Below are 12,083 nucleotides of genomic sequence, written 5' to 3' on the forward strand. Positions count from 1 at the left end.
CTAATTCCAGATGCAGCCTTAACCTTTGGGCTTCATTCTCTCCACCACCCTGGAGTCACCTGCCAGACGACAGGACTGTGCTGTGCTCAAGTGGGCAGGTGCCCTGGGGAGGGGAGGCTGACCCAAGCCCAGAATTCTCCAGGCAGGCAGGTTGGGAAGGCTCATGGCCAAGGGAGAGCCAGTCCTAGTTTTTTTCTGGGAGGATGGAGTTTTAGTGTTAAGAAATGAGATCCTAGAACCTTCTCTCTCATGGTAAACAGCAGGTCTTTTCTAGCCTATTTTAAAAAAAACCCAGAGCAGGTAGCTAGCTATAGATGGTGGAAGGAGAGTCAGAGTACTTACTATTTACCTTAGGGACAGTTAGGTGGCTCAGGATTGAGCCAGGCCTGGAGTCTGGGGAACCTGGGTTTAAATCTGGCTTTAGACACTTCCTAGCCGTGTGCCTTGAAACTGAGATTCTAGGACAGTGATGGTGAACCTTTTAGAGTTGGAGTGCCAGCCCCTCCCCCTCACCTAGTGCCCAGCACCATATCCCTTACCCTGCACAGGGGAGGGAGAAAGTGCTCCCATTAGGCTGCTGGGAAGAAGGGCTGGGGGTGTGAAAATATGTCATCAGGCAGGTGGAGAGGGAGAGGGGAGCAGCTCCACCCAAGCCCTCTGCCTTTCTAGCAATGAACTGGGGGTGGGTAGGAGGGTGGGGCAGCCACAAGCTCACAGAGTGCTCTGTGTGCCATCTTTGGCAGCTGTGCCATAGGTTTTCCATCACTGTTCTAGGACAAATGGTAAGGGTTAAAAAAAAAAATGGTGCCAGGAGCTATGCTTAGAGCTGACTGTACAAAGAAGTCTGAATGAGAAAGTCTACTCTCTGTGCCCTCCCAAAATGCCATTAGAATGTAGATGGGGTTAGTTTGTTCTTGGGGGATATTTCAGGTTCTTGTAGCTCCTGACAGGTCTCCATGCCTTGTCATTCTTTGTTATCATTTCCCCAGAGCTTACTTAGCCCAGGGCTTTGCACAGTGTGTTTAATTAATCCTCCCTTCCTTCCTTCATTTATCCTTTCTCTCCCTGCTCCCTGAAAGCCAGATTAACGAGCTAACCTAGAATCATGACATTTCTCAGATTTCTGGTGTGCAATTGGTCAATTTGCCTTTCCCATCCCAGCCATTCCTAAATGTTTTTCAGGTTCTACCTTGACCATACTCTTCAACTCCAGTAAGCTTGAACCCTGATGCGAGCTCCTGAGACCCAGCCTTAGAGAACTTCTCTAGACTAACCTCCTCATTCCCCAGGGAGGTGAGGAACAGGGGTTTGAACCCGGGTCCTCAGTGGCACAAGATTCATTGGGGTCACTTGGCAGTGAGTGGCCTTCATAGATTGAAATTTGCTTTCTAGAAAATGGGACTGCAGTGGACTGTGACCAAGAGGGTGGAGACCAACTGAATGCCTTCTACTACTATAAGAAACTACTGTTCCTTGCTTGCTCTGAGGCAGTGCCCTGGTGCGAGAATGTGAGAAAAACAAAGCTGTCACCAGGTGAGCCCAGCCTTGCCCAGATCCTGAGCTTCTAATGATCATGTTGTACTGAGCCAACAAGCTTGTAGGGGCCCAATTTTGAAGGTAATTATTTCTTACCCAAGTGTGGGCTGAGAGTACAGCCAAAAAAGCTTATTCGGTCTTAGGAGAAACCAAGTCAAAGCCTGGCATGGGCTGAAGGCGAAGGTTACAGAAGGTGAAGGCGCCTATTGTGTTCAGTAGGAGGGTAGGGTCAGGGTGGGACTGCCTTTTAGGATGGGACAAGAGGGTGCTCAGGTGGCCATTGAAGGGACTGGCCATGTTGAGTGTGGAGAGCTGCTGGAAGGCTGAATTAGGGAAGAGGGAGGAAGCTTTTTCTGCTTGGCCTCAGACTCGAGTTGTTAGATTGTGGCTCAGAACCAGGGAAGCTCTGGGATGACAGCATGGCCCAAGGAGAGGGGGCTGCTCTGGGAAGGAAAGCCTTCGTCCTCTCTGGAAGTCTTCAGACAAGAGGCTGGATGGCCATTTGCTGAATGTGGCCTTTGTAGAGGTGAGCAGATCCACTCCATCATGACGATTTCCTCTGGAGGAGGTGAAAGCAGGAGAGCCCTGGAATTTGCTATCATCAAGGGATGCTGAGATGGAAAGGTGCCTCAGAGGTCCTTTGGTCCAGTGCTCTCATTTCACAGAGCAACAGATAGGCCCAGCGGAAGTGAATTGTTTAAGGTCACACAAGTCAGACTCGGAGATCCCAGCTCCTCATCTGAAGTCGAGGGATCTTTCCACTCACGCCTTCCCTCAGGAAAACACCGAACAGTCCACTGGTCTCCAGGTTTAAGTCTTGCTCTCTTTACATTGAAGAATGGAGGTTGGAGAGGGCCCCTGGATGGGTAGACAGGAAGTTTCTCTGGTTCCTTTTGGGCCTGACCTGTAACTACATCCGGGTAACTCCCACTATACAGCATTTTGCCTTGCGCGCTGAGAAGAGATGCCAAGGGTCACATAGTGAGTCAATGGGCAGAATTTGTTGGGTTTTTTTTAATGTTTATTTTTTTATTTTTTTAGAAAAAATTTTTCCATGGTTACATGATTCATGTTCTTGCTCTCCCTCCCCCCCCCAGTAGCCAACACGCATTTCCACTGGTTTCTTCATGTGTTATCCATCAAGACCTATTTCCATATTATTGATAATTGTCTACATCCTAATCATGTCCGCATCAACCCATGTGTTCAAGCAGTTGTTTTTCTTCTGTTTTTCCACTCCTGTAGTTCTTCCTCTGAATGTGGGTAGCGTCTTTACCATACATCCCTCAGAGCTGTCCTGTGTCATTGCATTGCTGCTGGTACAGAAGTCCATTACATTCTATTTTACCACAGTATATCAGTCTCTGTGTACAATGTTCTTCTGGCTCTGCTCCTTTCACTCTGCATCAATTCCTGGAGGTCTTTCCAGTTCACATGGAATTCCTCCAGTTTATTATTCCTTTGAGCACAATAGTATTCCATCACCAGCATTAATTTACTTATTTAGTGCCATACCTATTCAAACTACCAAGAAACTTTTTTTTACAGAATTAGATAAAACTATAACAAAGTTCATTTGGAAGAACAAAAGATCAAGAATATCAAGGGAAATAATGAAAAAAAAATACATGAAGGTGGCCTAGCAGTACCAGATATTAAGCTATACTACAAAGCAGTGGTCATCAAAACATTGGCAAAGAGACAGAAGGGAGGATCAGTGGAAAAGACTTGGGGTAAGTGACGTCAACAAGACAGTCTATGATAAACCCAAAGAGCCCAACTTTTGGGACAAAAATCCACTATTTGAAAAAAATTGCTGGGAAAATTAGAAAAACAATATGGGAGAGATTAGGTTTAGATTAACATCTCACACCCTACACCAAGATAAATTCAGAATGGGTGAATGACTTGAATATAAAGAAGGAAACTATAAGAAAATTAGGTGAACACAGAATAGTATACCTGTCAGAACTCTGGGAAAGGAAAAAATTTAAAGCCAAGGAAGAGTTAGAAAAAATTACAAAATGTAAAATAAGTAATTTTGGTTACATTAAATTAAAAAGGTCTTGTACAAACAAAAACAATGCAATTAAAATCAGAAGGGAAACAGCAAACTGGGAAAAAATCGTTATAACAAAAAACTCTGACAAAGGTCTAATTATTCAAATATACAAGGAGCTAAATCAATAAATGAGCAAGGGACATGAATAGGCAATTTTCAGATAAAGAAATCAAAACTATCAATAAGCACATGAGAAAGTGTTCTAAATGTCTAATAATTAGAGAAATGCAAATCAAAACAACGCTGAGGTATCACCTCACACCTAGCAGATTGGCTAAAATGAAAGAATGCTGGAGGGGATGTGGCCAAATTGGGACATTAATGCATTGCTGGTGGAGTTGTGAATTGATCCAACCATTCTGGCTGGCAATTTGGAACTATGCTCAAAGAGTGCTAAAAGAATGCCTGCCCTTTGATCCAGCCATACCATTGCTGGGTTTGTACCCCAAAGAGATCATAGATAAAAAGACTTGTACAAAAATATTTATAGCTGCGCTCTTTGTGGTGGCAAAACACTGGAAAAGGAGGGGATGCCCTTCAGTTGGGGAATGGCTGAACAAATTGTGGTATATGCTGGTGGTGGAATACAATGGGCAGAATTTGAACCTGGATCTCTGTTCAACTCAAAGGCCTATTCTCTTTCCACTTAAGGCAGGGTGCCCCTTTTTTATTCATCAGCTTAAAGATCTTGCCTTCACCTCCAAACTTGGGATGTGTTCTATATTCCAGCCAAATTTGGAATCCCCCCCACTCATCTGCTTCCATGTGTTTGCTAACTCCCTTCCTGAGGTCTGGAAAGGCCTCCCCCTTAGTCCCTCCTTCCCACCTTCAGCACCTAACTTAGAAGCCACCTCCAACAGGAACCTTCCTGACCCCGATTCCCATCACCAAGGGAAAATGATCTTCCCCAGGCCAGGCCCCTAGACTCTGACATGTCAACTCAGTAACAGAGGAGGAAACTGGGGCCAGGGGAGGTGTGAAGCTACTTAGCCAAGGGTCACCCAGTAAATGGCTCAAGGCCAAAGGGAATGTAAGCACTGCCCTTGGCCACCTTTCCCCCATTGGCCTGAGGGTAGGGTCTGTGCAGGGTGGGCAATGAGATGATGGTGCCCAGCCGAAACCTCTGGCTTCTACAACATGACAAGGAGACCAGCCAACCCGTCCAAGCCATGGCAGTTTATTCTATAAATGCTGGGAACAAGAATTCTCCCTTGTTGGGAAGGGCTCCTTGCTCTTTACAAAGCACCAGCATTTTGTCCAAATTTGGTACACACAGTTATTAGAGAAGGTTCCTGCATCCTCCAAGCCTGAAGCTATTGTCTTCCCAGGATCTGCCCTCATTTCCACCTGGGTGCAGGAAGCAGAGGGGAGTCAGGGAACACCCAGCCGTTCTGTGAACTTGGGAAGGGCCAGGGAGCTGCTAGCTATTTTTGCTCTTAACACAGCACCCGGCAGGCATCAAGACAGAGGCTCTGTCTCTCAATCAGCCCTTGTTGGACTTGAACCCTGCTGAAATGGCAAGAATGAAGTCCCCAAACTTCTTCTCCTCAAAAGTGGAATCTACTTCCTTTTGGTTATTGCCAGCCTTTCATCTTGCCCCCCAAGGAGAAGCCAAGGAGCCCACTGGAGGGCCCAATTCTCCTTAGGGGCCTTCTAAAGTAGCTCTTAGGACAGATCTTGGGACAAGGGAAAATGAGCCCAAGATCTGGAAACCTGGCCTCCCAGGCACTGCTCTGGACTGGGGGAAGATTCATGAATGAGAACAGCAGTGCTTTGAGATCAGGCACACTGTAAAGGGCCCACACCTCTTCTCCCCAGAAACCAAGAAGGAAGAAATCATGTGTGCTCCATCCCATTAGAAACAAACATCAAGGGGGCAGCTGGGTTGCTCAGTGGATTGAGAGCCAGGCCTAGAGCGGGAGGTCCTAGGTTCAAATCTGGCCTCAGACACTTCCCAGCTGTGTGACCCTGGGCAAGTCACTTGACCCCCCTTGCCTACCCTTACCACTCTTCCACCTATAAGTCAATACACAGAAGTTAAGGGTTTAAAATTTAAAAAAAGAAAAAAGAAAAAAAGAAACAAACATCAAGCCTTTGACAAAATACAGCATCCATTCCTATTGAAAACATTGAAAAGTATAGGAATAGAAGGACCCTTCCTAAAAATAATAAACAGTATATACCTAAAACCATCAACAAGCATTATATGCAATGGGGATAAATTAGAAGCCTTCCCAATAAGATCAGGAGTAAAACAAGGATGCCCATTATCACCTCTATTATTCAACATAGTACTAGAAACACTAGCAATAGCAATTAGAGAAGAAAGAGAAATCGAAGGTATCAAAATAGGCAATGAGGAGACTAAGCTATCACTCTTTGCAGATGAAATGATGGTCTACTTAAAATATCCTAGAGAATCAACTAAGAAGCTGGTAGAAATAATCAACAACTTTAGCAAAGTTGCAGGATACAAAATAAATGCACATAAATCATCAACATTTCTATATATTTCCAACACATCAGAGTAGCAAGAGGTAGAAAGAGAAACACCATTTAAAATCACCCTAGACAATATAAAATACTTGGGAATCTATCTACCAAAACAAACACAGCAATTATACGAAAACAACTACAAAACACTTTCCAAACAAATAAAACTGGATCTCAACAATTGGAAAGCCATTGATTGCTCATGGGCAGGACGAGCTAACATAATAAAAATGAATTTAGTGCCATACCTATCAAACTACCAAAAAACTTCTTTACTGAATTAGGAAAAACTATAACAAAGTTCATTTGGAATAACAAAAGATCAAGAATATCAAGGGAAATAATGAAAAAAAATGTGAAGGAAGGGGGCCTAGCAGTACCAGATATTAAACTGTACTATAAAGCAGCAGTCATCAAAACAATATGGTACTGGCTAAGAGACAGAAGGGAGGATCAGTGGAATAGACTCGGGGTTAATGACATCAGCAAGAGTGTGTATGATAAACCCAAAGAGTCCAACTTTTGGGACATGAATCCACTATTTGACAAAAACTGCTGGGAAATTTGGAAAACAATATGGGAGAGATTAGGTTTAGATCAACATCTCACACCTTACACCAAGATAAATTCAGAATGGGTGAACGACTTGAATATAAAGAGGGAAACTATAAGTAAGTTAAGTGAACACAGAATAGTATACTTATCAGATCTTTGGGAAAGGAAAGACTTTAAAACCAAGCAAGAGTTTGAGAAAATTACAAAATGTAAATTAAATGGTTTTGATTATATTAAACTAAAAAGCTTTTGTACAAACAAAAACAATGTAGTCAAAATCAGAAGGGAAACAACAAATTGGGAAAAAATCTTTATAATGAAAAACTCTGACAGGGGTCTAATTACTCAAATATACAAGGAGTTAAAGCAATTGTATAAAAAATCAAGCCATTCCCCAATTGATAAATGGGCAAGAGACATGAATAGGCAATTTTCAGGTAAAGAAATCAAAAGTATCAATAAGCACATGAGAAAGTGTTCTAAATCTCTAATAATTAGAGAAATGCAAATCAAAACAACTCTGAGGTATCACCTCACACCTAGCAGATTGGCTAAAATGAAAGAAGGGGAGAATAATGAATGTTGGAGGGGATGTGGCAAAATTGGGACATTAATGCATTGCTGGTGGAGGTGTGAACTGACCCAACCATTCTGGCTGGCAATTTGGAATCATGCTCAAAGGGCTATAAAAGAATGCCTGCCCTTTGATCCAGCCATACCATTGTTGGGTTTGTACCCCAAAGAGATCATAGATAAACAGACTTGCACAAAAACATTTATAGCTGTGCTTTTTGTGGTGGCAAAAAACTGGAAAGTGAGGGGATGCTCCTTGATTGGGGAATGGCTGAACAAACTGTGGTATATGCGGGTGACGGAATACTATTGTGCTCAAAGGAATAATGAACTGGAGGAATTCCATGTGAACTGGAAAGACCTCCAGGAAGTGATGCAGAGCGAAAGGAGCAGAGCCAGAAGAACATTGTACACAGAGACTGATACACTGTGGTAAAATTGAATGTAATGGACTTCTGTACCAGCAGCAATGCAATGACACAGGACAATTCTGAGGGATTTATGGTAAAGACGCTGCCCACATTCAGAGGAAGGACTGCAGGAGAGGAAACATAGAAGAAAAACAACTGCTTGAACGCATGGGCTGAGGCAGACATGATTGAGGGTGTGGACTCGAAACTACCACACCAATGCAACTACCAACAATTTGGAAATAGGTCTTGATCAAGGACACATGATAAAACCAGTGGAAATGTGCATTGGCCATGGGTGGGGGGAGTGCGGGGGGTGAAGGGGGAAGTAGGAGCATGAATCATGTAACCATGTTAAAAATGAATATTAATAAATGATTAAAAAAATATGACACAAGGAAAAAAGGTAAAAAAAAGAAACAAGCATCAATAAAAGTTGCCACAGGCGACCTTGAGACAACTCTTCACTGCTAGTGTGTCTATTTGCTTCCTTAGTCCTCAGTTAGGAAAGAAGATAGCAGCCAAACACCCAAACACCCACCCATTGGAGGTTCCTTCCTGCCACTGCCTGAGCTGTGGGGTTCACACCGCTGGCCGGAGGGCGAAGGTTAGCAAAGCTGGAGAGCTTTGGAGGGGCCGGGCAGCCTCGCTGTCCAGCTCAAATATCCAGGACCACCCACAAGCCCCTAAATGCACTTGGAGAGCCTGAATGCTGCTGGCTTCTAGGGAAGCACCCCAGAGTCTGCTGAAAGGCCTAGAATGAGGCGCCTGAAGACTTGAAAGCTTTTTGAGGGGAGGAGGAGGGAAGTAACAAATGCAGAGGAGCATTCTGCCAGAGGCTGGTTTCATAGCTGGAAAGGAGACTCCTTGTCACTGTGTGTTCTTTTGCAGAGGCCAATGTTTGTCTCTAGGACCCCAAGTGAAAGCAGCCCCAACTTTCCACTTGCCTGTCTCGTCTTCTCTGTTTCCAGTGGGGGATGATTGGTGGGCCAGAGTTGGGCCCAGGCTAGGGAGAGCGAGCGAGTGTGTGCGCCCAGGGTGGTACAAGACATTTCGGCTCCTCTGCGGGGAGGTGGCTCTATCCTCCTGGTGGACACCTGCTCCAGCTGCCCGGCCACGGGGGCCCCATTACAGGGGCGAGGGGAAGGGCAGCCCGGATCTCACTGGAAACGCCCTGCCTTAGTAACATCACCCTTGCCTCCTGTTGGAGCGAGCGCCCGTCAGCCTGCCCTTGGCTTCCTCCATACCGCTCTCCGCTTTTCCCGATCAGACAGGCAGGCTTCCAGCACTCAAGCTCACGTCTCCCATGTTTCCTAAATACTCCCCAGCCCTTTCACTGGCACTTTGGGAAGCTCAGGCTTTGGTTTCAGACACTGACTCTTAACCCTTTAGGGATCCTCCCTCCCAAACACCAAGGCCAATCCTCTATCGCCTGCAGCCAGCTGGCCAGCGGAGCCAGACCACTAGGGACAGTTGATGTCCAGGCCAGGCCAGCGGCAGCAAATAGGGGGGAGAGACAGCAGGTCCCCCTTCCTCAAGAGCACCCAGTGGGCCTGGAGAAGGAGGTGAAGGGAGAGGTGGGCTGGGCTGGGCACATCACTGGCTTGATCATGCCCAGAGCACAGGGGCTGCTTGACCAAGGAACTGGATTAGCTCTAGGAAGAAGGGAAGTGAGGGAGGGTAGAAGCATAATGGACTCACGGTCATCAGCCTGTCAACCCAAGTCATGGAAATGGCAGCCCCTTTCAAGTGGCCAACCAAGGGCTTCCGGCCCTCCACTGAACACCTGGGGCACGCCAGAGAGGAAGGAGAAGCTGAGAGCCTTGTGGCTGGTCTCCAGGTCAAGGCTTGGTGGCTGCTAGGGCAGAGGGGCTCAGGAGATGAATGCTCAAACCAACCACTACCACACATGGAAGTCTTAACCCTGGACTGCCTGCCTGTAAGCCAGGACTCAAAGGGCTTGATGGGGAGGGCTGGAGCTGGCCATCTTTTTTCTGCTTTTTAAAACGATTTATTAATTAAAGCCAAGGAGAGAGGTGCACCTCCCTACCCTTTATATCAAAAACTTGCACTTGCCCACGACACTGAACGTGTGTATACAGGTCCTCCTTTGTCAAGAGCTGTGGTCACTAAGAGCCAGAGAGTTCCCTCCTCGGGCTTCCCAAGAATAGAGACAATGTCCGGCTGAGACCTTGTCCCCAACTCCTGAGCAAGGAAGTCTGTCACCTGTATATATGCGGATGTGTACACGCGTGTCCACCCCGAGACAAGCATATACGAGGCCGTATACATGGAGGACCCTGGAGGTGGGTGTGCATGGATATGGGGCTCAGGGTTGTGGGTCAGGAGCCCCGGTTGCAGATCTGCTCAATATGGCGCAGCTCTTTAGGGCAATCTGCAGACAGGATGAGTGGCGAGTCCTGGGTCACCAGCACGTCATCCTCAATGCGCACGCCGAGGCCTCGGAACCTCTCACAGGCATCACAGTCATCCTCGGGAACATAGATGCCTAGGAACAGAAGAATAGGAGAAGAAAAGACAGGGCAACTTGGCTTTCCTTTTCATAAAAAATCCTCACTTTCTATCTTAGAATCAATACTGTGAACTGGTTCCAAGGCAGAAGAGCCACAAGGGCTCGGCAATAGGGGTTAAGTGACTTGCCCAGGGTCACCCAGCTAAGAAGTGTCTGAAGCCAAATTTGAACCCAGGTGCTTCTAACTTCAGGCTTGGCTCTCTATCCACTGAGCTACTTAGCTGTCCCCGGGACAGCTTTTCAAAGTGACTGGCTAGCAGAAATCCAAGCTACTTATGGCCATGGGGGAAAAAAGCTCCGAGTCACTAAAAAAAGAGAAAAGTACCTCCCAGGGCCTATCAGATTGGCATATTAATGCACTGCTGGGGAAGCTGCGAGGTAAATGGGCCGGCTATTCTGGAAAGCAATTTACAAGTAGGTCCCCAAAGTCACTAAAACATGAATCCCCTCGGGCCCAGCCATACTGCTGCTAGCCTGCACCAAGGAAACTAGAGAAGACCATCGTATCAATGAACAGAAACCAAGGGAAGCCCCATCCAATGGGGCACGGCGGGACAAATGATGGGAGACAGACTGCTGTGCTGGGAGAAAGCGATGGGCTCGGTAAGAAGACTGGCACGAAGCGATGCAAAGTGAAGCAAAAAGACTAGGCGGCGAGTTCATATTCTAATGTCAGTCTGTAAAAGGAACAATTCGGAAGGGCTCATGCACGCAACCAGCTCCATGAGGTCTCCCGACTAAAGCTGCTACCCGCCTCCAGCCAGAGGTGACGGACTCCACTGAAACCTATCTTTGGCCATGGCTGACAGACATGGAAACTGTTTGGCTGGACTGTCTCCCTCCTTTTCTTTTTCTTTTCTTTTCTTTTCTTTATTTTTTTAAACCCTCACCTTCCGTCTTGGAGTCAATACTGTGTATTTGTGTATTGGCTCCAAGGCAGAAGAGTGGTAAGGGTAGGCAATGGGGGTCAAGTGACTTGCCCAGGGTCACCCAGCTGGGAAGTGTCTGAGGCCGGATTTGAACCTAGGACCTCCCGTCTCTAGGCCTGGCACTCTATTCACTGAGCTACCCAGTTGCCCCCTTCCCTCCTTTTCTTGAAAACCCTTCCACCTTCTGAAACAGGCTGTGCTACTGCTTGTCCCAAGGCTTTGCTTTTCTCTTCTTTTTCCATTGGGGAGGAGAGAGGAGAAGGGAGAAAAAACAGAAAAGCCTGAGAATGAAAAATCCTCCCTCCTGCCAGGCGTGCAGCCACCTTCCCTGGAGAACAAACACTGCTCTGGTCCCAGATTGGGCGGGTTCCTCCTGTCCGGGAGGACGATGTGAAAGCTGTGGCCTGCCATGTTCCTGCTGGCGGGGAACCAGAAGGTGCCCAGGGAAAGACAGTCCACAATCCTACCACAATCTTGCATCTCTCTTCTCAACTAACCAGTCCACCAGCTGACCAGGGACCCTTGTGATGATGTTGCCGAGAAAAGGATCTGGGTACAAGGCTGCCTCACCAGTGTTATAATAAAAGACCCCTCGATACTCCTCTCCCTACTAGATGTAGATGTAGATGAAGTATAGAGAGAGGATGGGATGCCCAGGCAGGATCCTTCAGGTCAATGGATGACATCCCTTCAGGACCCACCTGGGGTTAATTGATATTATTTAATGGGCTCTTTAGCTGGTAACGTTGGAATCTGATTTCGACTCTCCCTTCCCAAAGAAGCTTTGAATAACCACTTCAGGAAGGTACTTTAAAACTGTGAATATATTTGGCAAAGAAGGATAATGGTGTGGGACAGAGGTATTGGGAGACCCCAGTTAAAATGCTAATGATGAATCTCTAAACTGCAGGCAAGTGAATGAATCAAGATGATTAGCTTCTCTCTGGTACAGCCTGGCCAGGGCCACACCAGAGCACGCAAACTGCTGTAAG

General features: G+C 46.5%; 1 protein-coding gene across 1 annotated transcript in view; it reads right to left on the reverse strand.

Annotated features, from left to right (window-relative positions):
• Positions 1-9,624: 9,624 nt before the first annotated feature.
• XPNPEP3 (X-prolyl aminopeptidase 3) overlaps positions 9,625-12,083 on the reverse strand; it is a 41,119-nt gene continuing 38,660 nt past the window's right edge. The window contains exon 10 of the mRNA XM_044679877.1: positions 9,625-10,138. Within this exon, the coding sequence (XP_044535812.1) occupies positions 9,972-10,138 (167 nt within the window). The 3' untranslated portion in view covers positions 9,625-9,971. The remainder of the gene's footprint in view (positions 10,139-12,083) is intronic.

The sequence above is a fragment of the Gracilinanus agilis genome, chromosome 5 (genome assembly GCF_016433145.1).
Source record: "Gracilinanus agilis isolate LMUSP501 chromosome 5, AgileGrace, whole genome shotgun sequence".
Lineage (NCBI taxonomy): Eukaryota > Metazoa > Chordata > Mammalia > Didelphimorphia > Didelphidae > Gracilinanus > Gracilinanus agilis.